The sequence below is a fragment of the Coturnix japonica genome, chromosome 3 (genome assembly GCF_001577835.2).
Source record: "Coturnix japonica isolate 7356 chromosome 3, Coturnix japonica 2.1, whole genome shotgun sequence".
Lineage (NCBI taxonomy): Eukaryota > Metazoa > Chordata > Aves > Galliformes > Phasianidae > Coturnix > Coturnix japonica.
In genome coordinates this window covers 77815894-77839160 of record NC_029518.1, presented here as the reverse complement: position 1 = coordinate 77839160, position 23267 = coordinate 77815894, and the positions used below count along the sequence as shown (strand labels likewise).

Below are 23267 nucleotides of genomic sequence, written 5' to 3'. Positions count from 1 at the left end.
TGCTCTTTCTCCCATGATCCAGCTCTTAATAGAATGGGACCCACTGTTGACGCTTAAGTACACCTCTTGTTACTTATGCCACTGACTACAAACCCTGAAGACCTGTACAATCAACCAGGTTGTAATCCAGCTGTGCTTTGTCAGTTTATGATTATATCATGGGAAACACTGTCAAAGGTTAAACAACAGGCTCTGCTCTTCTTTTGTCCACCATGCCGGTCATCTAATTGCAGAAGGCTGTAAGGTTGGTCTTCTTCTCTGAATATTCTCATTCACCTTGCTTTTATATAAGTGTATAGAAATGCTTTCCAGGAGGATTTTTCTCCACCATCATACAGGAGACTAACATGAGACTCGTCCAGTAGCAATATCTGTTTTCTTCCAGTCTTCAAGAATCACTGCACGTTAAGACCTTTCTAAGATAATTAACAGAGATCATGCAAGAACAGACAACTTCATCAGAACCTGCAGGCACAGCCTATCAGACACCATGGATGTTCAATTTGTTTGAATGCTCCCTTAATTTATCCTCTTCTATCAACTGTTAGTCCTCTGTGCTCCAGCTTTTTTCCCTCTGATCTCAGGAGCCTAGGATTCCTGAAGGCCAGTTTTATAGTTTTACTGATGCAAAGGCAATACTGAGGATCTCAGTCATCTCCATGCCATTCAACACCAAGTCATCTACCTCACTGATCACTGGGCCCATGTTTGTCTAATAGACAAATGAGTGAACACTTGCAGTGACCTGTCTTGCCAGCTAGGAGTAGAATCACTGGAATCCATATAAGAAAATCTAACGTGGCATAGGAAATGGAGTAGCTGGCATGAAACTGAGAGTTAAACACAGCTTCCTAAAATCCTAAAGGCAAAGACCTCTAAATATCAGAGTTATAAAACATTAATTACAGTGTGGAATTATTGCAGATATGTTTTACATGTTGAGTCAAAAGAAGTTTGAATAGGTACTCCATAAGGACTGCAACAGAAAAAGCTTATGGCATCATACAGAAATACAAACCATGCACTTTATTTCCGCTATATATATATATATATATACACACATGTGTGTGTGTGTGTTAAAGTGTTATATCAATTTATCTGTGTGCCTATCAGCTGCCTTTACAAATCAAATGGTACCATACTATTTTCCTCTTATCTTTTATTTAAATTGATTCCCTGAACCATTATTTCCACCTCTAGTAAATATTACTGGGAAAAAAACAAACAAACAAAAAAACCCACAGACATTTCTTCCCAGCTAAATAGAAATTTGAATTCAAATATCTTATTAAATTTCCCAAATACAGAGTTTGTTTACAGTCCCTTCCCTGTACGGCTTTTTCAAATTGATCCCAAGAGAACAAGACAGGAAATTTTACTGCTGCCTTTGTATCAGTCTTTTAATTTACTGAGAACACTATCTGGTTAGCTTTGAGCAGTTAGAAAACACAAATCAGTGTTCAGGCACTATGAGTATGAAACAATTAAAATCCTTTGAGAAAAATACTTTCATAAGGCCAAATTACAAGGGGATTGCAGAGAGACAGTGGCAATCACCATCATTCAGGTTCAGCAAGGAACTGAACTGAAGTTTCTTTTGCTTTTCTTGCCACACTCCTTTAATTTCAGACACAGAGGTTTCAGCAGTTTGATTTCCCCACGCACAAACAGAGAGGTATGTTTTTTTTCTTTTTTCCTCTGCATAACAGTGCTTCCAGAGATCTTAGTAAATCTATTCATATTAAGACTCTCATGCAAGTACAGAACAGGAATGATCTATTTGGCTCAGTGTCCTGAATGTGCCCACATTTCTGGAGCGCAAACATGCTGTTTTTAAAATTCTGATTCAAGATGAATGAAATCAGTCAAGGCCTTCACAGAGGGCCTAGGGCTGTGTAGTTCGTAAAGTTCCTTGACTTATTTTCTGCAAGAACACAGAGCAACCACAGTATCACTAGTATGTGTGGTTTCTAGATTTGTAATGAGTACAATTACTTTAGCATCTACTATTACCTAATCAGATTAAATTCCTTTTTTAAGTTTGCTTATAGTAATCAGTTTTACACTTTTACTGTATATATTACATATGTGGAATGTTATTTATTTGTGTTTTTTGTTTGTTTCTTTTTTTCCTCCCCCAGTATTATTGTTGGTATTAATAAAACTTTTGCACTTATATCTGAAAATCACAGCCATGTGAAAATTTATCAATTTAGATAAAACCTTTTTCATCTCCATTAATATGATGAAAAGATCAGTGAGAAAAGATCCCAATTCCTCACCAGCAATGATTTCTGGAACTTAATTAAGGGTTTGTGTTATTTTTGGTTTCTGGTTTGAATGTTGCTATGTCTATTTTTATTGGACTATGGAAATTGTTAGTAACAGCATGATATTAATATCAATTTACTCATATTACATTAATATTAGTATCAATAGATCATATTGTCACTATGTAGGTCACTCTGAAACAAATGCCTCCTACTTTATTTCCATGGAAACAAAGACAGCTACAAAGAGCACAATTACACTATTTGATAGAACAGATTCTAAGCTAGAAAACACCATTTTTCAACAGATTCAGCACCATAGGAAACCATCCAGACAGACCTAATCAGGTCTGATCAGTGGGCCCAGGAGAACCTCATCAGATTCAACAAATCTAAATGCAAGGTCTTACACATGGGTCATGGCAACCCCCACAGTCATTACAAGATGGCGATGTAAGGATTGAGCTCAGCCTTGCCAAAAATCACCTGGGGGTTCTGGTAGATGACTCATTGGACATGAGCTAGCAACATTCCTTCACAGCCCAGAATGCCAACTGTATCCTGGGTTGCATTAGATGCATGATCAGCAAGTCAAAGGAGGTTATCCTGCACCTCTGCTCTGTGCTGGTGTGGCCTCACCTGGAATACTGCATCCAGATGTGGAGTCCTCAGTACAGGAGAGTCAAATCTGTCAGAGCACATCCAGAGGAGAGTCACAAAGGGTTGGAACACCTGTCCCATGAGGACAGACTGAGACAGCTGGGGCTGTTCAGCCTGGGTAAGAAAAGACTCCAGGGAGACCTGATAATGGCATTTCAGTTTCTAAAGTGGGGCTAGAAGAAAGAAGGGGACAGACACTTTAGCAGGGTCTGTGCTGACAGGACAATGGAAAATGTTTTCAAATTAAAAGAAAGAAGATTTAGATTGGATATAAAAAAGGGGGGTTTTCAAAGTAGTGTTAGTAAAGCACTGGAACAAGTTGCTCAGAGAGTTGACAGATGCCCCATGCCTGGAGACATTCAGGGTCAGGCTGGATGGGGTTCAGCCTGACCAACTCTAAATATCCCTGTTCATTGCAGGGGAGTTGGATGAGATTTCCTTTAAAGGTCCCATCCAACTCAAATGAATCTATGATTCTATGATTATGTATGTATTTTTGCCAAGAATGAATAAGTGCTTGCATACCTCACTCATAAAAATATGCATGGCCGTCTGGAATATGGCTTGTCTTTCACACTACTGTTGCGACTACTGATACACAACACTCACTGTCCTTACATCCACTGTTGTCTATAAAAATTCAGTAAGCATCAATGAGTGTCAATGGATGCAATTTTTTTTGTGCATAAAGGAATTCAGTTCCACACTTTTGCTTCATACACACTTCTATGTCAGACGCCATTTTCTCAAACTGCCCCTCTGCTGCCATCTGCCACACAACAACAAAATGTAATGGAATACTTGTGGGAAGGTTCGTTCCGCACTTCCATACCAACAGCATCCACCTCTGATGTTGTGAGACAGCATATTAAAACAGAAGGCCACACATGGAGCAGGCCTCCTAATATTACTGTTTACATGATCCAATGTCCAATACACACATATATACAAATAGATACATGCCCTATCTTCTTATCTTCTTTAAAACAACTTCAGCAAATGAAAGAATCTGTAGAAGAATTACAGAATACAAATGGAAAAAAAAAAAAAAAAGACTTTCTAATATACATGTTCACAATCAATAAAAAGTCAGGTATTATAAATGTCAAAAATACTTACCTCTTCTATCTTCCTAATAAAACTCAAAATGCAATCTGCAACCTAATATGAATTCTTGAATTCATTGTTATTGAGAAGCATTCAGAAAGCATACTAAAAATAGGACAGAAAGAATTGAGGAGTCTTTTTATGTCTTTCAGTCTGCAGTCTCAATATCATAAATATTCAATTTATTAAATGGAACAGAAAGATTTATTGCATATTTTGATCAATGCAGTTTACGTTCAGATTTTAGTATAACTGACAGAATCCAGAATTTCTGCTGTCCCTCTGAGTTGGAATTATTTTTTGGCTTTTCAGAATGCCAGAACACTAATACTGACTTTCTGCAAGAATCTGCACTTGTTTCAAGTAGATAAAAAAATAATAATTTATTCAAAGAACTTACATAAGAATGCTCATATATAAGGATAAGAATTCAAAAACAAACAAACAAACAAAAAAACCCCAATAATATTACTATATGCATACTGGTTACATTAATTTATTTTTTATAAAAGGAACAACAAAACCCAACAACAATTGAATGTGGCTCTATTTACTACAATGCTCTCTGCACACAGAATCACCAAGGCTGGAAAAGACCTACAAGATGATCTAGGTTAAAACTGTTTTTCTTCATTTGATATCTCAGATGCTGCAACATCCAAGATCATCATCATCAGACACCTGGAACACAGACCAACTTGAAAGGAATATCACAAAGAGCTAATACAGTCTTACAGGAACAGTTTATATTTTCCCCAATAATATCATATCTTTGTATTGCATAGTCTTGAAGATCTAAAAATGTCATATCTTTAGATGCCAAGTGCTACTGACATACTACTCACAAAGAATCCCAGCAGGGAAGCACTGTGTTCATCCAAAACTGGCAAAAAAAATGTCATACATTCATTTTTGAATCAATGGAATCAAGTAGAACAGTATATTACCGCTATATAATAACCATAATTAAAGTATTCAATGGGAATGGAAAGTCAGTTTTAATATAAGTCTATACTTATATTTTTTTTTCTTAACTGGAAAATTCTTTTTATTAAAAAATAAATAAATAAATCACAAATTTGCATTCAAAATAAACAAATAGTACTGAGTTAGATAAATATGCTACCAGAAAAAAAAGAAAAAAAAAAAAAAGAAAAAAAAAAGAAAAAAAAAAGGAAAAAAAAAGAAAAAAAGAAAGAAAAAAAAAGCAGCATGAACAATTTATTTGCTCTTCAATACAACTCCTCCATGATCCAACTACTAAGCTATTATTTCTTTTGAAACGACAAGTAATTGCCTTTGGAAAAATACCTAAATTCTAAAGAGAGGTACTCAAACAACAAGAATATGATAACCATCTTAATGGTAGAAAAATAAACACTGGGATATCATGATGCCAGATTAAAAATCATTTAAAGTGTGGGCTGCATCAGAACAAAAGCAGTATAAATAAGGCATTTAAGTAAATATATCTGCAAGTCAGTAACACAGATCCTTTTGCACAGAAATAAAAACACAGAATTAGAGCTATATTACATAGCAACTAACCTAGATGATGATAGAGCTTCCTAAATACTGGAAGAGTCTAGAAAGCTAAGGCAGAAAACAACAACAACAACAAAAACAAAACAAAAAAACCCACCACCACCACCAACAACAAAAACAGAAATAACAGCAGACTTTAATTACTCCCAGGCACTCTGATTACAAATCATGACAAGATATGATACAGGGAGTACATTTTTAGATGCTTTAAACAATGGTTTCTTGCAAGCATTAGGGGAACCACAAGAATAGAACTAATTCTTGGATTTGCATTGAGCCTGGATTGCATAGGATCTGCTACAGTATATAACCATCAAAATACTCTGGAAAAACAACTAACATTTCAATACTGGCTATAATATAACCAGTGTTATCGTGGGAGCAAAACACACTTAGAAAATCCACAGAAAATACTTTAACCACAACAGAGAGATGTTAGCTAGGATAAAAGTAACAGGAACAGCTAACAAGTAAAATGCTTGCAGGTCAGAGCAAAACCATGTGCATATTGTTTAGATAACTCGATATACTCTTGTCAGTAAATAAATAAAGGATTAGTTTTAAAACAAGGAGATTGAGTGATACAAAAGAATAATTAAAAGGACTATGAGAAGTTATATTCTATGTCAAAAGAACAGTGGATGATATAAAGCCTTGCAAGTTAATGCAATAATAATGAATAATATTTATTATAATAAATAATAAAATAAATTAAAAATGCAAAGACTACATCTTTTCAGAAAGATGCTAGAACCCAACTCATGCTCGGCAGAAAAGAAAACAAAACACATGAAAGCTTTCAACAGTGTTAAAAATAGGAAGCCTGGAATTGTTCAAAGGTGGTATGCCCCGGTGGCGCAGTGGTAGGAATGCCACCTTGCAACACTGGGGCCCGGGGTTCGAATCCCCCCTGTGGCGCAAGTGGTAGAAGTGCCGCTCTGCTACACAGAGGCTCGAATCCCGGGGGTTGAACTCGATGATCTCTAAGGTCCCTTCCAACCCACACGAGACTATGATACTACGAGACTATGATGATGTAACTACTCACTTAAATGATGGGATTTAGCACCAAAATGCAGGAAGACTGCAAATACAGTAACAGTAAGTTAAAAAGAACAGCAAAAGGATGAAAAGATTGAAAGTAAGAGGCACCAAGTATATATTTCAATGGGGGTAATTTCCTAAGAGTAATAATAAAGAATGTAAGCAGCAAAATCTTGAAATAAAATGGCATAAAGAATCAGTATAATTCTGTAAAAAGAAGTTATGCTTTCCAGTCACTAGAATGCTTTGAACAAACTAACAGTCACCTATCAGAAGATCATCTGATCAATGCAGCTAATTTGATTTCCAAAAATATGACATGGCTCCCTAACAAAAGGATTTAAAGAAAATAGTCATGAGAAATACAAGAAGGTCATTTTGACTAATAAGCAGGCTAAAGGAAAGGAAATAAACATTACTTTTCACACTGTACAGCTGTCACAAATACTACCACATGGATCCAGTGCTGCTGAACAAATTATCTGTGAATGTAGGAAGTACTGAGGTGAACAAATTTGATGACCACAACAAACCAGAACAGTCAAAACAGCAGTTTCCTGTATAGGATTACAGAATCATCTTTCTTTTTTGGAGAGACAGACTAATGATTTTCTACTGACTGATTTTCTATTTTATTTTCTGACTAATGATAAGTAATTCTTTGAAAACACAGCATGCAAATTATGTCTTCTCAACCTAAAGACAAGATGAGCAGGGGTGAATGTGACAGCAGTCGGTAAAACAACAAATGACACGTAAAAGCTGAATAATTTATAATGTGACAAATATTCACTTAGTCTCTCCCTATGTATTAATATAAATATATAAAACAGCTTGCAGAAGCTTTTAATTAGCAAAAGGATTTTGGAGGTGCAGAGACAGATCCACAACATACCTTAAACAGGCCTTTGGAATTAAAAATAATCATCAGGATCTAAGGCTGTCATGTCAGTATACAAGGAGAAATCAGACAATCTTTAGGTTGTAGCACACATTTCCAACCAGCAAATACACTGTAAAAGCCTTTTAGAACACTGTAATAGCAAACATGACAACAGAGCTGTATTTAGAAGAAATCTAACATGAGTACAGGAATCCAAAAGGGTGTGGTATTATTACAGGAACAAGTGTTTAGTATCTACTTTTGGAAAAACACAGGGACTGAAATTGATGAGGAGCAGCTCATGGTTTCAGTGGTACACCACTGATAAACCAAGAAGATATTGTAGGGGGGCTGATGCAGTTTGCTCACTTTCTGTATCACAGCTGAACTTCAGACTCAAGGTGCAGTGAAATACTGGTGCAGAATCACGACAAGCTGCACACTTACATTCCACTATACCTTGAGTGAAGATTAATGCCAGGCAACTGGCTCCCACACAGAATACTCTGAGCTACAGCTTAAACTCATGGGACAGATGATGCTTTAAATTATAAATAAAGTATGAAATAACATTTGAACAATTGTTAAACAGATTTCTGATCTAAGAAAAAAGAAAGAAAAATCAAAGAGGAAAGAAAAACCAAAATCAACAAACAAACCCAAACCACTATAATCAGTGCACAGGTCTCATATTCACTGATTAAAAAAACAAACAAACAAAAACACACCACACACATATTTAAGCTCATTAAGGTCATTTTTAAATAGAAGAAGCTGTATGAACAAATCTGACAATCTGACTGGCCATCAGTATGTCAAAATTTTGCCAAAATAATTTAATTTTTTTTAATAAATCATATGATCCTTAGTTATTACAAATGAAAATTTCAGATGTTCTGTATACCAATAGGAAATTTCTGGAGATTCAGAAAGTCATCCCTGTAATATTTCAAACTAGTCACTCTTGTTTGTACAACTATACCACACAGCTGCATAATGTAACAGTCCAGTATGTGCTTGTAATCCCATGTAAGATGGATGCCTTTTTTTGTTGGTTTCTCCAGGAATCTACTCAAGCTGAACACTGCAGCCCAGCAGGCATTAAGAGGGTCAGAACCACTAACAGCATTTTTATTTCATTCACAACCAAGGACTACTGTAGCAGGTTAGTAAAGCACCATATAAATATAACACTATTATAAACTGTTCTGTAATAGTTAATGTCAAAGCCCCATTCTGTAGCTTTATCAGATAAGGTGAATGCCAGATAATCAAACCTGAATACCATGCACAGATTGTACTAAATTCTCCCACTGCTTTGCAATGCTCTGGCAAGGGAAATGGGTCATAAACTATGTCTAACTAGGCAGTTACAGAGGGTTCACTGTTGTTTCAGTCTGCGGAAGCACAGCAGCTGTAATATACAACAAACTGTCTTCAGATCATTCCAAATTATAGCCCTAATTCTGTTTTTTTGTAACACCTGCTTTACAATGTCTCTATCTTCATTGAATGACATCATACTCAGTGGATGAAGAGAACAGTTGCAACAGAAAAGAGATAATGTTATACAATCCAGCAAACATTTAGTGAAATAGTTTAATATTTCTTTATATCAATCTATATACTATTTATATCTACCTGAGAATATTCTGAGACTAAGTGGATGGTTTTATACCAAAAATATAATTGTGACACCACATTATCTCACATAAATGCAAAACTGCAGGTTTTCTACCTATTCCTTTAAAACGCAGAATTATAGAATGGCTTGGGTTGGAAAGGACCTCAAAGATCATTAAGGTCCAACCCCCCCTGACATAGGCAGAGCCACCCACCTCCATATCTAATACTAGACCAGGTTGCCCAGGGACACATCCAACCTGACCTTGAATACCTCCAGGGATGGAGCATCCACAGCCTCTCTGGGCAGCCTGTTTCAGCACCTCTCACAACTCTCTTGGTAAAGAACTTCCCCCATCCCTCAAGGACACCCAGGTATGTACCAGTAGTCTAATCAAGAGAATCTGAATGTGGAATCATCTCTATTTAGTCTTAGTTACAACACCAAAACACTACGATCCTGAGTGTATCATTCAACTATCTGCTGCATTTCCCAGAGGGTAATATGGAGATACCAGTGCTTGTATATATCTGTGCATAATTTCTTCTTAATCTTGTATCCTAATTTTATACACAAAGTTATTCTCCTGATACAGAAGCTTCCCTTTCTTCTGAAACTTCTCTGTTCAAATATTTGCAAAGTTCAATTATGGAGATTTGTTTATGTTGAAAAGGAATATGAACACATAATGACATTTCTCATTCCCAATACAAAAATACTAATAAGTCTAGAAATATAAATTACTGCAGCAATTATAGTAGCAGAAATAACACTGTTACTGCAATCAACTACTGCTGGAGGTATTTGAAAACAATCCATAATTTCCCGTCAAGTGTACCAATCTTATCTTCTCTGCAGAACAACAAGCTATTGTAAACAATTAATGATATTAAAGCTAGCATGAAATTAATTATTATGAAACATGTCTTGGGAGTTCAAAATATATATATTTTTTAATTTAAATTTCTGATTTCTCTTGTGTGTTTAAGTTGGTTTATATTCTCCCATTATCAATTTTTATGCATTAGAAAACAAATACTATAAACAGCTTTCAAAAACAGGGATGAAGCTATTTACTCTTCAGCTGATTTAACTGTTTGCCTATTTGCTGTATGTGACAAGTCTGAAATATACCCTTCTGTACAGCTGACAGGTAAACAGAGGTTAAACAAGATGTTTCGTATGAAAGATTACTGTGATAGAAAATGCTCACCACTGTTGGAGACTCACAGTAAACTCCACAAAAGAGCAATCTCCAGAGAAAGAAATTCTTCCTTAGAGGTAATCAGCCCTAAAATGTGATCTAGGAGGGGTGGAGCCAAGCTACTTTCTGGTAGCACAGCTGAATTACCTTCACCTGTGCTCCCACAGCTGACTCAGTGCTTGTCTCAGGTGGTCAATCAGAGATTCAGGCTGTGATTAACAGTTTCCCATACACCCTTCATATTTTCTTAACTGAAAAACGGGACATAATTTTAAAATAAATAATAAAGAAAACTGTCAGAGAACTGGAAGATTATTCTGCATAGAGACTGCAGGCCAAGATCTATGCCACCCAACAATTTCTAACATAAATGTTTAGCTTTTCTTCTGATCGGGATCATTTTACTAACCTCTCTCATATGAACCTACTAGACTTTACAAAGAATAATAAAAATGATTTATTTCTTTGTGTGAAACAGTTTACAGTGTATGAACTTGAATAAATTAATCCAAGATGTTTCAATGCATATACCCATTACCTAGTTTTTCACCCATATCTTCAGATCCTCAACCTTTGATTTTCACTGAGACAAGCTGTTTTTGTTTTATTTTTTAATATCTTGATTTTTGGGAGCATGGAATTGTTTTCTTCAGAGCAGCTGGTATGATGTTATCTTACTGGTTCTAGGAGAAAATGGTAACACAGCAAGGTTTACAGCTGCTGCTAAGTAGTGCTGTACAGAGCCAGGGCCATTTGCAGTGAAGGGCCAAAGGATCTAGGAGGGAACAGGACTAGGAAAGCTGACTTAAACTGCATATAGGGATATTCCACACCATATGACATCATGTGGAAGGAGTTTTGAAGGGGGTGGGAGTTCATCAGGGATAGCTCAGCATCAGCTAGGGGGTAGCAAGCAATTGCTTGTAGATTACTTGTTATATACATCTATATATGATAATGTATATAAACAAGTAATCTCTCTCTATATATGACATAATTATTATCCTTTTCTCTACCTTAGTACACAGTTTTATCTCAGCCCATGAGTTCTTCACTTTTTTCCCCCTCAATTCTCTCCCACATCCCACTGGGAAGACAGGGAGTGAGCAAACAACTGCATGGTGCTGAGCTTCCTTCTGGGTTAAACCACATGAGGAACACACAGTCGGAGAACTATACCTGTGTTTCTGTTGCAGGTACCCAGATGCTCCTGTGAGGCAAGGCCAGGTCAGCCCTGTGCTGCACACAGCACCTTCCATTGGGCTCCAGCAGCCCCACTGCAGGGCACAGCTGGGCCCTGCAGTAAAGATGAAGGCATGTCTGGAGACCATGTCTGAGAAAGGGCCAAAATACTGTACAGCGCTTGTGAGAGAGAAGAGTGGAAAAAGTCTGAGAAACAGCCCTGCAGAAATCAATAACAGAAGTTTCAAGAGAAGGGGTGCTCCAGACAGCAGAGCAGAAACTCCCTGGAAGGACATGAAGCACCATATGCTGCAGCAGGCTTGTGTTTCCTGACAGGAAGCACAGCCTGTGGTGCGCTTCACTAGGGCTGGTAAAAGGGGCAAACAGGAAGAAGCAGCAGGAAGGAGCTGTTATAGACTGACCACAGTCACCATTCCCCATCCCTTTTGATGCTGAGCTCAGGGAAAAAAGGAATAGCCACCACCTTCCCTTTGACCACTGAGCCTTCCGACATAGAAGATAATCATAATGGTTAGGCACAGTTTCCTTAGACCTTTCAGTCCTTCATTTATTTCGATAACTGTCTCAGGAACTGAGATATCTTGTTGGCTTGACCAGCTCATTGTTACCCAAGTCTTCCTGGTGCTTTTAAAGACAAACATGACATCGTATTTGCCTTTTTTCCATTGATCAGGGACCTCCTCTGATTGCTATAGTTTTTACAGAGATGATAGAGAATGGTCTTGCACAAGCCAGTGGTGCAGGCTTGTATGCGTGACATCTGGATCATTGGTGCTTTCTACATCCAGCTTACCTAAGTGCTTAATAACTCTGTCTTGCTGTACTACTGGCAGCGTTCCTCCCACCAACCATGACTACAAGGCTGTTGGTATGGGAGGTCTGAGAGCTCCTGATTAGCAAAAAAATAATAAAATTCTATTGAGTGTTATAACATTGCTTTCCTTGATGCCACAAATGTTCTTCTAAAACATACTGCTGTCTTGAGAGTAATACATCTGTTCTCTGCAGTGCTATAATCTCCACATTCCCAAACCATGGCGGCAGCCAGGGAAGTCAGTTGTATGTGGTTAGAAAGGAAATTCAATCTTCTGTTCATAGTACACAATGACTTCTATTACCCTGAGTAGGGGAAACATGCATAGTTGATGCTAATCCAACCTTCTAGCCTAAAGTATTATCTTTTTGTTTACTGATATTTCCATTCAAAATAGTGTATCCTAGGCAGAATACCAATCAGGTTCAGAACAGTCTCAAAACTTCTGTGAGAACACACAAAACCAGTGATTTCTCAGTAATTCTTGAATGACCCTATTATTCCCTATCCAAACTTTCCAACAAACACCCTTAAAAAAAGAATCAAAGTGTATCCCCTCATTGGTATGTAAGAACAAAAGGGAAAGTAGTCAAGGTAAGGAAAGGAATCTCCATTTTTGGAAATGAAATCTTCAACTCTGAGAATAAAAGTCATGGAGTAATTTTCACATCTTACCTTAAATGTTGAGGCACTCTAAGCAACATAAAATAACAAATGTGCCAACCAAAAAAAGTGCATGGACATCCAAGAGGGAAATAACATTACTGGAAATTCTCAGAGGACGCAATATTTTACCCCGAGGGCTGCAGTGATCATATCAAACTTCACTCATAAAGAAAGTAAGAGAAGTCTCACACTGAAGTCAATAACAATGTGGGCCTGTTACAGTAATATGAACAAACAAATACTGTGTCAACAGTTCTGGAAAGTGCAGATAGAAATTCCTGTTAGATGGGAACTGGCATCTGTTAAAATGATCAGCTGAAGTGTAAGGTCTGAAGTTACTGTTCTATAAAACTTAGACAGTTTTGGACAGTAGAGAGCCAACAGCAGAGTGAACTACTCCAGTGAGAGACTGAGCTCATCTAAAACAAGACAATGTATAATTAGGCAGATACCACAGATATCACAAGGGTCATTATGAGACTTGACTCAAAGAGCAGTTAGAGCATTTGCCAGGAAGAGCTGAGTCACAGCTGGAGCAGAAACCTCCCCTGAAGCAAACTGCTGGATCAAGGTCAAAACCAGACCTTTTCTGATTTGGGGATGATTAAGGTTTTACAGTAGAAACTGCCTCTGTCAAATCTGATGAGAAAGAAACTTCCTGGAGTGGCTTTTCTATTGCTGGGAACGAGTAGTCAAAATAAAGAGAATTTGGGCAGACTGTTTTCCATTGTCTGACAGAAACAACAAGTATAGTCCTTAAAGACTGAGTGTGACTTATAGACAACACACCTTGATGAGAAAGCCAAGAAAACACAAACTTAACCAGTAAGAAAAAAAATAAAATGAACACAAGGAATCACAAAGGAAAAAGGAAAATGAAGGAAAATAAATTGCATAGGTAATAAGAAGCAACAAGCAGTGAGCTACAAAATAGCTTCATGCAGAACCAGCGAGGCAACTGAGAGTTTAAGATACATTTTTACCTTTGGGAAATTTATATGAATAAATACTTTCTAAATACTGAGGTAAAGTATCAATGGATTCATCATTTACATGTTGCACAATGCTGTTATTACCTCTTCTGAATAAAAAACATAGATCAAAACATTTCATCTATTAATCCTGCATTAAAAGTAGAAGAATCTATCAAACTGTCATATACTTAAAGAAAGGAAGCTCATCTTGATATGAGTCTGAGACACGTCCAAGCAATAAGTTTTAGCAGTAAACTACCTGTAGCCACTGTATTTTATTGCTATTTTAGCTTGCATAAAGCTTTTGTTCTGGACTTTTTATTGAAATTGGCTGACGAGGAGCTATTTACTGTCTCAGACTTCCTCCTCACACACACACAGAATTAAATATAACCCTCAAATAAATTGCTCCTTTATTTTCTTCTAAATATACTCCAGTGACTGAAATTCTAAGTTTCCTTTGTTGTTTCTTAGGGAGATCCCTCCAAGTATTAACTTTAGCCAAAATCATATAATTTCACAAATAACGTTTTTTTTTTGGTTTTTTTTTCTTTTTTGTTAGTTTAGAATATTTATTGAGGTTGAATACCTCTAGTAAGTTAATTTTATATACAACTAACACAGTAAAATATTCCATACAAATGGTTAGTTGATTATGAATGTTTGAACTAAGGAAAAAGCTTATCCAATAGCAAATGCTGTTTGATGTGTTCTTTAAAATCAGTATAAGTTACTTAGAAGTACACTTCTGGATGAGTATTTTACAACCCTAAAAGCATCTACTCACAAGATCATTTAAGTTAGATTTCAACACTGTCACTTCATTGATTACTGTGTAATTTACTAAAAGGAAAAACAAACATGAAATGATGCATTACAAAACAGCATGAAAACCATAACTGTGCTTAAAATTATTGTTTTCAACTAATTACAAGATAAACTACTTGAACAAAAATAAAAAGGTTAAAATAATTGTCATAAGGTGAAGCCTACCCAAAGTACAGTTCAGAAAAGTGAAACCCTGACTACATATTTCCAGCTCTACGTGATCCTGCTACTCAGCGGGCAAACAAAAACACAGATTAACTTTGTTACAGCCATCAGAGGAAGACTATCCAGGATCCCTGCTCAGATAAATGAGACCCTGGCTACACTGATTCAGTACTGTTCAGTGTATTTGTATAGTTGTAATTATACGAATGTATAGTTGTAATTACAAAATGAATGGCTGCCCAGAGAATATATAAGAAAAGACTCACCATTGCTGAGGCTCAGAATCAAGATGGATGCTCAAGAATCTCCAGAAAGAGATGCTACCATAGTTGCAGTCAGCTCTTAAGTGGGATCTAGGAGAGGTGGAGGTGACACTCCACCTCCTTCCGGTAGCACAAGGTTGGAAAAGCCCTTCAAGATCATCGAGTCCAACCATGAAACAACCATACTACCCTAACAACTGTCTGCAAAATCATGTCCCTGAGCACCACATCCAAATGTTTTTTAACTAAAAACCATGCCCCTTAATACAATATGTAATGTTTCTTGAACATCTCTAGGGATGTTGACTCAACCACCTCCCTGGGAAGACTATTCCAGTGTCTAACAACCCTTTCTGTAAAGAAGTTTTTCCTGATATCCAACCTAAACTTCCCCTGGCACAAACTGAGGCCATTTCCTCTCATCCTGTCACCCGTCACCAGTGAAAAGAGACCAATCCCCTTCTCACTGTAAGCACCTTTCAGGTATTGGAAGAGAGCAATAAAGTCTCGCCCTTAGCCTCCTTTTCCCCAGACTAAACAGCCCCAGGAACCAAGGTGAGACTGATAGGTCTGTAGCTGACAGGATCATCTTTCCAGCCCCTTTTGAAGATTGCTTCATATTTGCCAGACTCCAGTCCGCTGAGACGTCCACTGGGACGTTACATACAGGCTCTGCTCTAGTGACCCCAGTTAAACCCCCACCCTTGTTAGTATCCAGTTTAAAGCTCTATGAATGAACCTTCCCAACTCCTGTCTTAAGACCCCTTTCCACCAGTGGGAGAAGCTACTCCTATCAGTTGCCAGCTGGCCTGGTCTTGTGCAAACAGAGCAGAGGTCAAAAAACCATCCATCCTGCCCAGATTAGTAGTCACTCACTGATACCCATTATTGTGACTACTCTACTTCGAATTCCTCTGCAATAATAATTCAGTAGTAATCCACTTCTCTTCAGCCCTCAATATATTCCTGTATGTACTCTCATCACTATTTTCATAGCTACTTCTCCCCAACTTCTGTTCTAGTCTCACTGCATATTACATCTCACACCCACATACACCCAACTTGTACTACAAACATAGCCCCACAATCTCAAGTTCCTGTACTGCTCTTGTCAGTCTTGAATGCTGTTCCACAGGTTAGCATCTCTGTTCATTTTCAGAAACATTTTTCTGTTAGCAGGACCAAAGCAGAGGTCCTCTTTGGATAGAAAATTCAATGCTGTTAGACTTTCCACGTAAAATGCAGCTACCAGGTACCTCTAAATTTGCTCATATTTCTTCCCTAACTCTGTCTACTTAAGGCAAATAAAATTGCAGCTTGAGTCATACTGCCATTTCTGTTCAGTTCACTTGCTGAGGATCCAGACACCAGCAAAACTCTAGGCATAATCCCCAAAAGTGTGTAAACAATTCTTATTTTTTGTATATTTCTCCATTTATACTGTATTCATATGCCACTGTTGAAACCTCAAACATCTTAGAATTAATAACAATAAAAAGTACCTGTTTTATTGCAGAAGAATAAGGCAAGCCACCAACAAATATGGATCCCGTTTCAAGCCCATACGAACTGGAGTGGAAATTGCTAGGTGTTCTTGTCTTGGCAGATATATCCAGGACCAACATTTGTGCTTCACATGGTACCATGCTTTGCCTGCACAAATTTAGAAGTAGGGACATTTTACCAATATACATAGTTTGACTGTTAATCTAACAAATAGGCTGTCTCACAGTTTTGGCTGAGATAGTTTATTATCATCATAGAGGCTGATATGATGCTGTATTTGGCATTCTTGATGAAAATATCCGTGATAATACACAGCTTTTAGCTTTAACAAAGTAGTGCTGACAAAGATCAAAGTACTTTTCAGGTTTTTGTGCTGCCATGACAGTGAGGAGCTAGAGTTACCTAAGGAGCTGGGATAGGACAGCACCAGGACAACTGATCCAGATTGGCCAAAGGGATTTTCCATACAAACAACATCATGCTCAGAAAAATAAAAACCAAAATACAACAACAACTAAAACTGAGGGAAGAAAGAGGAAGAAGAGGAAGGGATATACATTAATAATAATGGTATTTTTTTTCCCAATAAAGCATTACACATGCTGAGCACTGCTTTCCTGGGAGTGGCTGAGAACCTGCCTGCTAATAGACAAGCATCATATGAATTTCTTGTTTTGCTTTGCCTTGCAAGTTGTCTTTATCTCAACCCTACAGTTCTTGCACTTTTACCTTCCATTTCTCTCCCCCTTTTTCACGTGGGGAGAGGGAGTGAGAGGCCATGTGGTGCTCAGCTGCCTGCTAGGGTAAAGTGCCAACAAGCTTTTACTAAAATCAATGAGGAAAGAAAATCAAACAAATAGCTGTTGTGGTAATAAAGACCATAAACATAAAACAAGCTGTTTAACAAGCTGTAAGCTGGCGTGTCTTTGGATTTTGAACTTCCATTAAAATGAAAGCATATAGTAAATCTAAGCAGTATAATTGCTAAAAAAGTCAAAACACATAGTGGCTGAATAAAAAAAAGTTAAACAACATTTCACAATACTAATAAGATTTTTTTCATTTCACAGAAAGACATCTAATTAACTAAATTATTGTAAATATCCTTTCTTTTACCATACCTAAAAAAGATAATCCAGAACAGCATTTTAAAATAAACTGCATTTTACAGAGAACAGACCTATTATAATCTGTAAAGCTTATTTTCAAAAACATCATTCCTAAGACTGAGGATGAAACAAAAGCCTACAAGTTAGCAATTTCTACCAGCCTCTACTCTCATTAAACAGGAGAGTTTTGGTGAAGCTCTATGTCAAAAAATCAGAGCTCAATCAGATGTGTGTGTAAAAATAATTCAAGTACTTTTGTAGCACAGGTGCCTAAAAAAAATAACCTCAGTAAAAGTAGCTTCTAACAGCCAAAGCTCTGAAAGTAAGTGTGTGCCATTTAGTTAGGATGGTATAGATAAAGTGTAAATTCAGCTTACTTTCAGTAATGCCAAATCAGTTTCTGAAACTTGGACAAGAAGCATGGAGATAAGTTTCTTCATTATCTTCTCTCAGATGATGCACAAATGCTCTCCCATATATATATCATCTGGCACCATTTTCTATCTTCTTCTATTGAGAGAGTGTAGAGCTCACACTAGCAAAATTTGTAAACAACTGTCTGTTTATTGTCTGCACAATTCTATTTTTTGTGACACTTAAAGAGAAAAATATGAATGTGGTATTAGCCTTTTAACAGAAAGGACTGTAAAAGTTTTTGCAGGCAAACTAAATAACTTCAGATGAAAAGCATGAATTTCGCTTTGTTAATTAAATAAACAGAAGAAAAATAAAAAGGGGCTTTTAATTCTGTGGTCAAAAAATCAACTGAAAGACTCAGTTGCTGAAATAATAATAATAATAAAATTCTCATCAGTTTTTAGAAAGTTTTATGAAATTTATTAATTAATAGCTAACCTGCATGATAAAAATGAAGAAATTGTACCCAGAACTGCAATCAAGGAGAGGTATGTTTTCCTGACATGTTTTGTAGATAAGCAAATGCAGAATGTTCTACTGCACAGAGTTTTTATTACTTGCTTACAATGGAAATTTTGCTGATAAATGCTCGTAATTTCATACGTGCACTTTCAGTGGCTCTGTTTGCAACGATCAAGCTGTTTTACCCATGGCTGAAACCCAGTGTGACATTCTGAATAAATTTCATTCTACAGCAGAAAGCTTTGTTGTGAGTTCGAAGGAAAAAAAATAAAAAAAATCAGTGAGTTTTAAATAACCACAGCTTTTTCTGAGGTGTAATATTTATCAATAAAGGGATAATAACAGTATAATAATCTTTCTGAAATATTTTATATCAGATATTTTAATGCACCCTAATTTAGGACTGGAATGAAAGAGGGTTAGGAGCAGAATTGACAGGAAGAGGTTATTTCATTTTATTTTCTAAACTCATTTACAGGTATGTTGAACAAAAAAAGCTAATCACATAGCTTTTTTTAAAAATTATTATTCTTTTTTTTTTAATTACAGTTTTTCCTCTACATATTTTGGGATGCTAACACTGTAATTGGTTATATGACCTTGCGGTATTTCTGTTACACAGCATTCAATTTAAAAATATAGTTCTTTTCACAGTAGCTTTGGAGATATTTGTTAGCTTATATGATGAATTTGCACAGGGATTTTTGTATGCAGATATAAACATACTTTGAAACTAATTTTCAGTACTCTATGTCAGAAAACAAGTTAATGCAATTCATTAGTGTGTGAGCTGCCTAGCCCTAAGCTTGTTAGAATGTCAGCCATGCACCTTTGATTGTGCTTGATTGAATCTAGCAAGGTCTGGCCAAATTAGAATAACAACCTAAAACCATTATTGTTGAGCATTCGCTGATGATACAATCACCGGGTTGCATATGCACTCTACGAAATTTCCATCAAGCTTTAAAATACTTTTTCTACAATCAGCACGTTGGGTGCTTTAAAGGTCAGGTAAGAAGATAGAGCTTTTTGCATAATTATAAATATGGAAATGCACACAGCAACAATCAAGCACTTTTGCTTGGTAAGCTACCAGTAATTGTACCTCGGTCCAACCCAAAGGTAACAGTTCACAGATTTCTCAATTGCACTTACGTAAATGCAATGATTAAACACAGGCCTATTACTTATCACCCAAAGTTAAGTTCTGTCTAAACAGTATTAAATCCATTGTGTGATGCCTCCCAGGTTGGAAGGATGGAAATGTCAGATAATCATTTGATGACTGTTGGGAAAAAGGTGCCTAAACATTGCAATAGCTGCATGAAATGCAAATTCTTTTACATGATGTCTTTACTTGCTAATATTTGTCAGTGAAGATTAAATTACCTGCTTGGGATTATCACAAAATGGTAAAAAGGTAATAAACAAATGGAGGAAGATGAGGAGGGAATAGGGGATGCCCACAAAAAATACTGTAAATCTTTTTTGATCTGTTTTTCCCCAGGATGAAAGCTAAAGCTTTTGTTCTAGAAACAAGACTGAAACTTTTACCTGTCTAGCAATTTCACTTTGAATGTGACAATCAGTAAACAATTCACTAATTATCTCTGAAATATTTAGGATGTAATCATTCAGCCCATTAAACAAAAATAACAGTGGATCTGCAAACAGTTCTGTTAAACATGAGATGGGAACTGCAAGAATAGAAGTTTTATTATAAAAAAAAAACAAAAACAAACAAACAAAACAACAAAAAAAACAAACAAAAAAGGAAATTGATAAAATAAAGCTCAAAAAACATATTTCATTATCTTCTTGTTTAAACATTACTTCATCGATTTGCTATCCTGAAAAAATAAAAATTAAAAAATCAAAGCAAACTCCTGTTTCCCCCCAGCATTCCATTGGTCCCCCTCCAGCAGCCTAAATCAGGGAGTACCACAGCTCTTCCTCCTCACCCAATGGCTGGGGGTTAAAGACCCCCATCCTGTTCAGTAGCTGACACTTTTCCCAGTCTCCATGTTCAGAATCTCATGAGCTGTAAATCCCAGAGAGATCTTCCTGAAAGTGGCACCTGCAGTTTCCTGATGTGCCCATCAATTAGCATGTTTTGGAGGTTTGTTTCTCATTATTGTCTCCAAGATTGCTGTATTAGGTCTATGTCTTGGCATATTTAGTTTCTGGCTTCTTCCTTTTGCTGCACTTGCCCAGCTGACAAAGTCCATGACCAGCTAACCTTGCTGGAATGAACATTCCAAAGCTCTCAAATGCCCTCATCAATTAGAGTGAGGAGTCAGGTATGGCTCCTGTCACTGCCTTCTTTATTACCTGTAGGACAGCTTTGGGTCACTGTCCCTCTCTTTCTATCTCTTGTGGTTTAGAAAGAGGTCCTTGACCAGATAACCTTATAGGAGCTGTCACTCTCCTTCCACATACCATTACACTCACATTACCCCCAGTAAATTTATTTAGATAGGAAGCATCTGTTACTCTCAGAATTATTACATTTTCCCTTTGCAGTAAGATGCATCATTTCAGACTGCTCACATATGTTGGTCCTGATTGTTTCCTGTTGAGGCATCAGGGTAACATGCTCTAATGTTGCAGATTAAACAGTGAGTCAATGACATGCATTTTTCTTGCTCCTTCTGACAGGAGACTTATTTCCTGGACCTGGGGCTGATTTCTTAATCTGGACTTGTAGAGTGAACTAAGTAAAGAAGAAAGGACAAAGAAACTAAAGCATCAAGTAAATTTCCCTAACAATGTGGAAGAGGGATGGGGGCTGGGGTGGGTTTAGTGCCTTGCTCACATCTCATATTCTAAGCAATGAACAAATACAGTTATATATAAACATGGTTCGCTTGTTCTTCTCACTTTTATTAATTTATTTTTAAACACTTATTTACTTATTACTAACTAAATGTTTCCAATGTGAACTCAGGTCCTGAAACACAATTAGCCACATTTTCACCAACTTATCACACTTCTCCTGTAAATGATGCAACTCCTCTAGCTGTCACCTTCCATTCCGAGACTAAAAAAGTGCACTGGTTAGCATAGCTCAGGAAATATTTTTTTATTTCAAATGTTGCCTATGTGTTCTACAAGTATTTTGAAGACTTGGTCTCAGACCTGTCAATTGGTCTCAAAGTCCTGAAAATTGCTTTCAGATGATTTTACTTACACAATACACTTAGAGAAAAAATAAATTTTTCAGTCTTTGGCAATTTCTGTATTGTATGATTTGACCTCTTTGATGGTCCTAAATTTTAACTTCTGAATTTTTTTTTTTTTGACGGCAGAGTTCTGAAAAGCTGTATTATATGGTTTGTATCTAAGATGAAGTGTGATTAAATGAGCTTTTATCCTGCAGGTTACAAAACAACAGTTTGTACCAAACTAATTGGCTGTATTAACATGTTATTAGCTGTTATTAGGAACAATTTGTTTTAATTAAATCCATTGCATTGAATTAAATTGTTAGAAATGCATTTGCTTATTCTGTGTTGACTTGTATGATATAATCGTTCTTTGTGGAATATAAAACTTGTGCAAAATATTGAGCTTATTTTCAGATGTTTTTTCATTCCAGATAAGCCTTTTCTTTACATTACATTGCATTATATTGATGCAAACCAAAATACACATACATAACTGTAAACAAATGTACAAACAAATGCCAAAACTTAAAACTCAGTTGTTGTTATACTTAGCATGCACATGCACATAGTATTTCGTCTCCTGTACTCAGCTCTGGTAAAGCTGAAGCCTTAGTACTAAGTTCAGTTATGGGTCTCTCACTAGCATCAAAGGCTCTGAGGCCTTGGAGCAGGTTCAGAGAAGGTCAGTGAAGCTGGTGAGTAGACTGGAGCACAAGTCTTATAAGGAGCAGCTGAAGGGACTGGGATTATAAAGTTTGGAGTAGGGAAAACCCAGGGGAGACCTTATTGCTCTCTACAACTATCTGAAAGAAGGCTCTAGTGAGGTGGGGGTCAGTCTCTTATGTGTAACTCATGATAAGAGGGAATGGCCTCAAGATGCACCAGAAGAGGTTCAGGTTGGATATTAAGAAAAGTTTCCTCTCCAAAAGAGTAGTCAGGTACTGGAATGAACTGCCTAGTGAGGTGGTAGACTCACTGTCCCTGGAGGTGTTCAAGAAATGTGCAGATGTTGCACTAAGTGTTTAATGCACAGTACTGGTGGTGGGTTGATGGTTTGACTAGATGACCATAGTGGACTTTTCCAAACGTAATGATTCCATGATTCTACTATAAAAGACTGAGTAAGAAACTGACAATGACATTAATAACAAACAAACTAAAGGAAAAGCACTTCAGGTGAAATATTCTGAATAAAAACACTTCCCATTATCCTTTACTTTATGATCGTTAGGTTTGTCATAATTGTACCAGATTTATTCAATATTTTTTTCTTTGAAAAATCAATCAGTGCAAATTTTCTACTACACACACACAAGGAGAAAGTCTACTTCCAGTATTCTCATTTTCGAGAAACTG

The 23267-nt window shown here is 36.7% G+C and overlaps 1 protein-coding gene across 2 annotated transcripts in view; it reads right to left on the bottom strand.

Moving 5' to 3' along the window:
• The window catches only part of EYS (eyes shut homolog), a 771550-nt gene that overhangs the window by 229612 nt on the left and 518671 nt on the right, over nt 1–23267 (bottom strand). For both annotated transcript variants that reach the window (XM_015859149.2, XM_032443873.1), the window contains one exon: nt 16753–16903. In XM_015859149.2, the coding sequence (XP_015714635.2) occupies nt 16753–16903 (151 nt within the window). The remainder of the gene's footprint in view (nt 1–16752; nt 16904–23267) is intronic.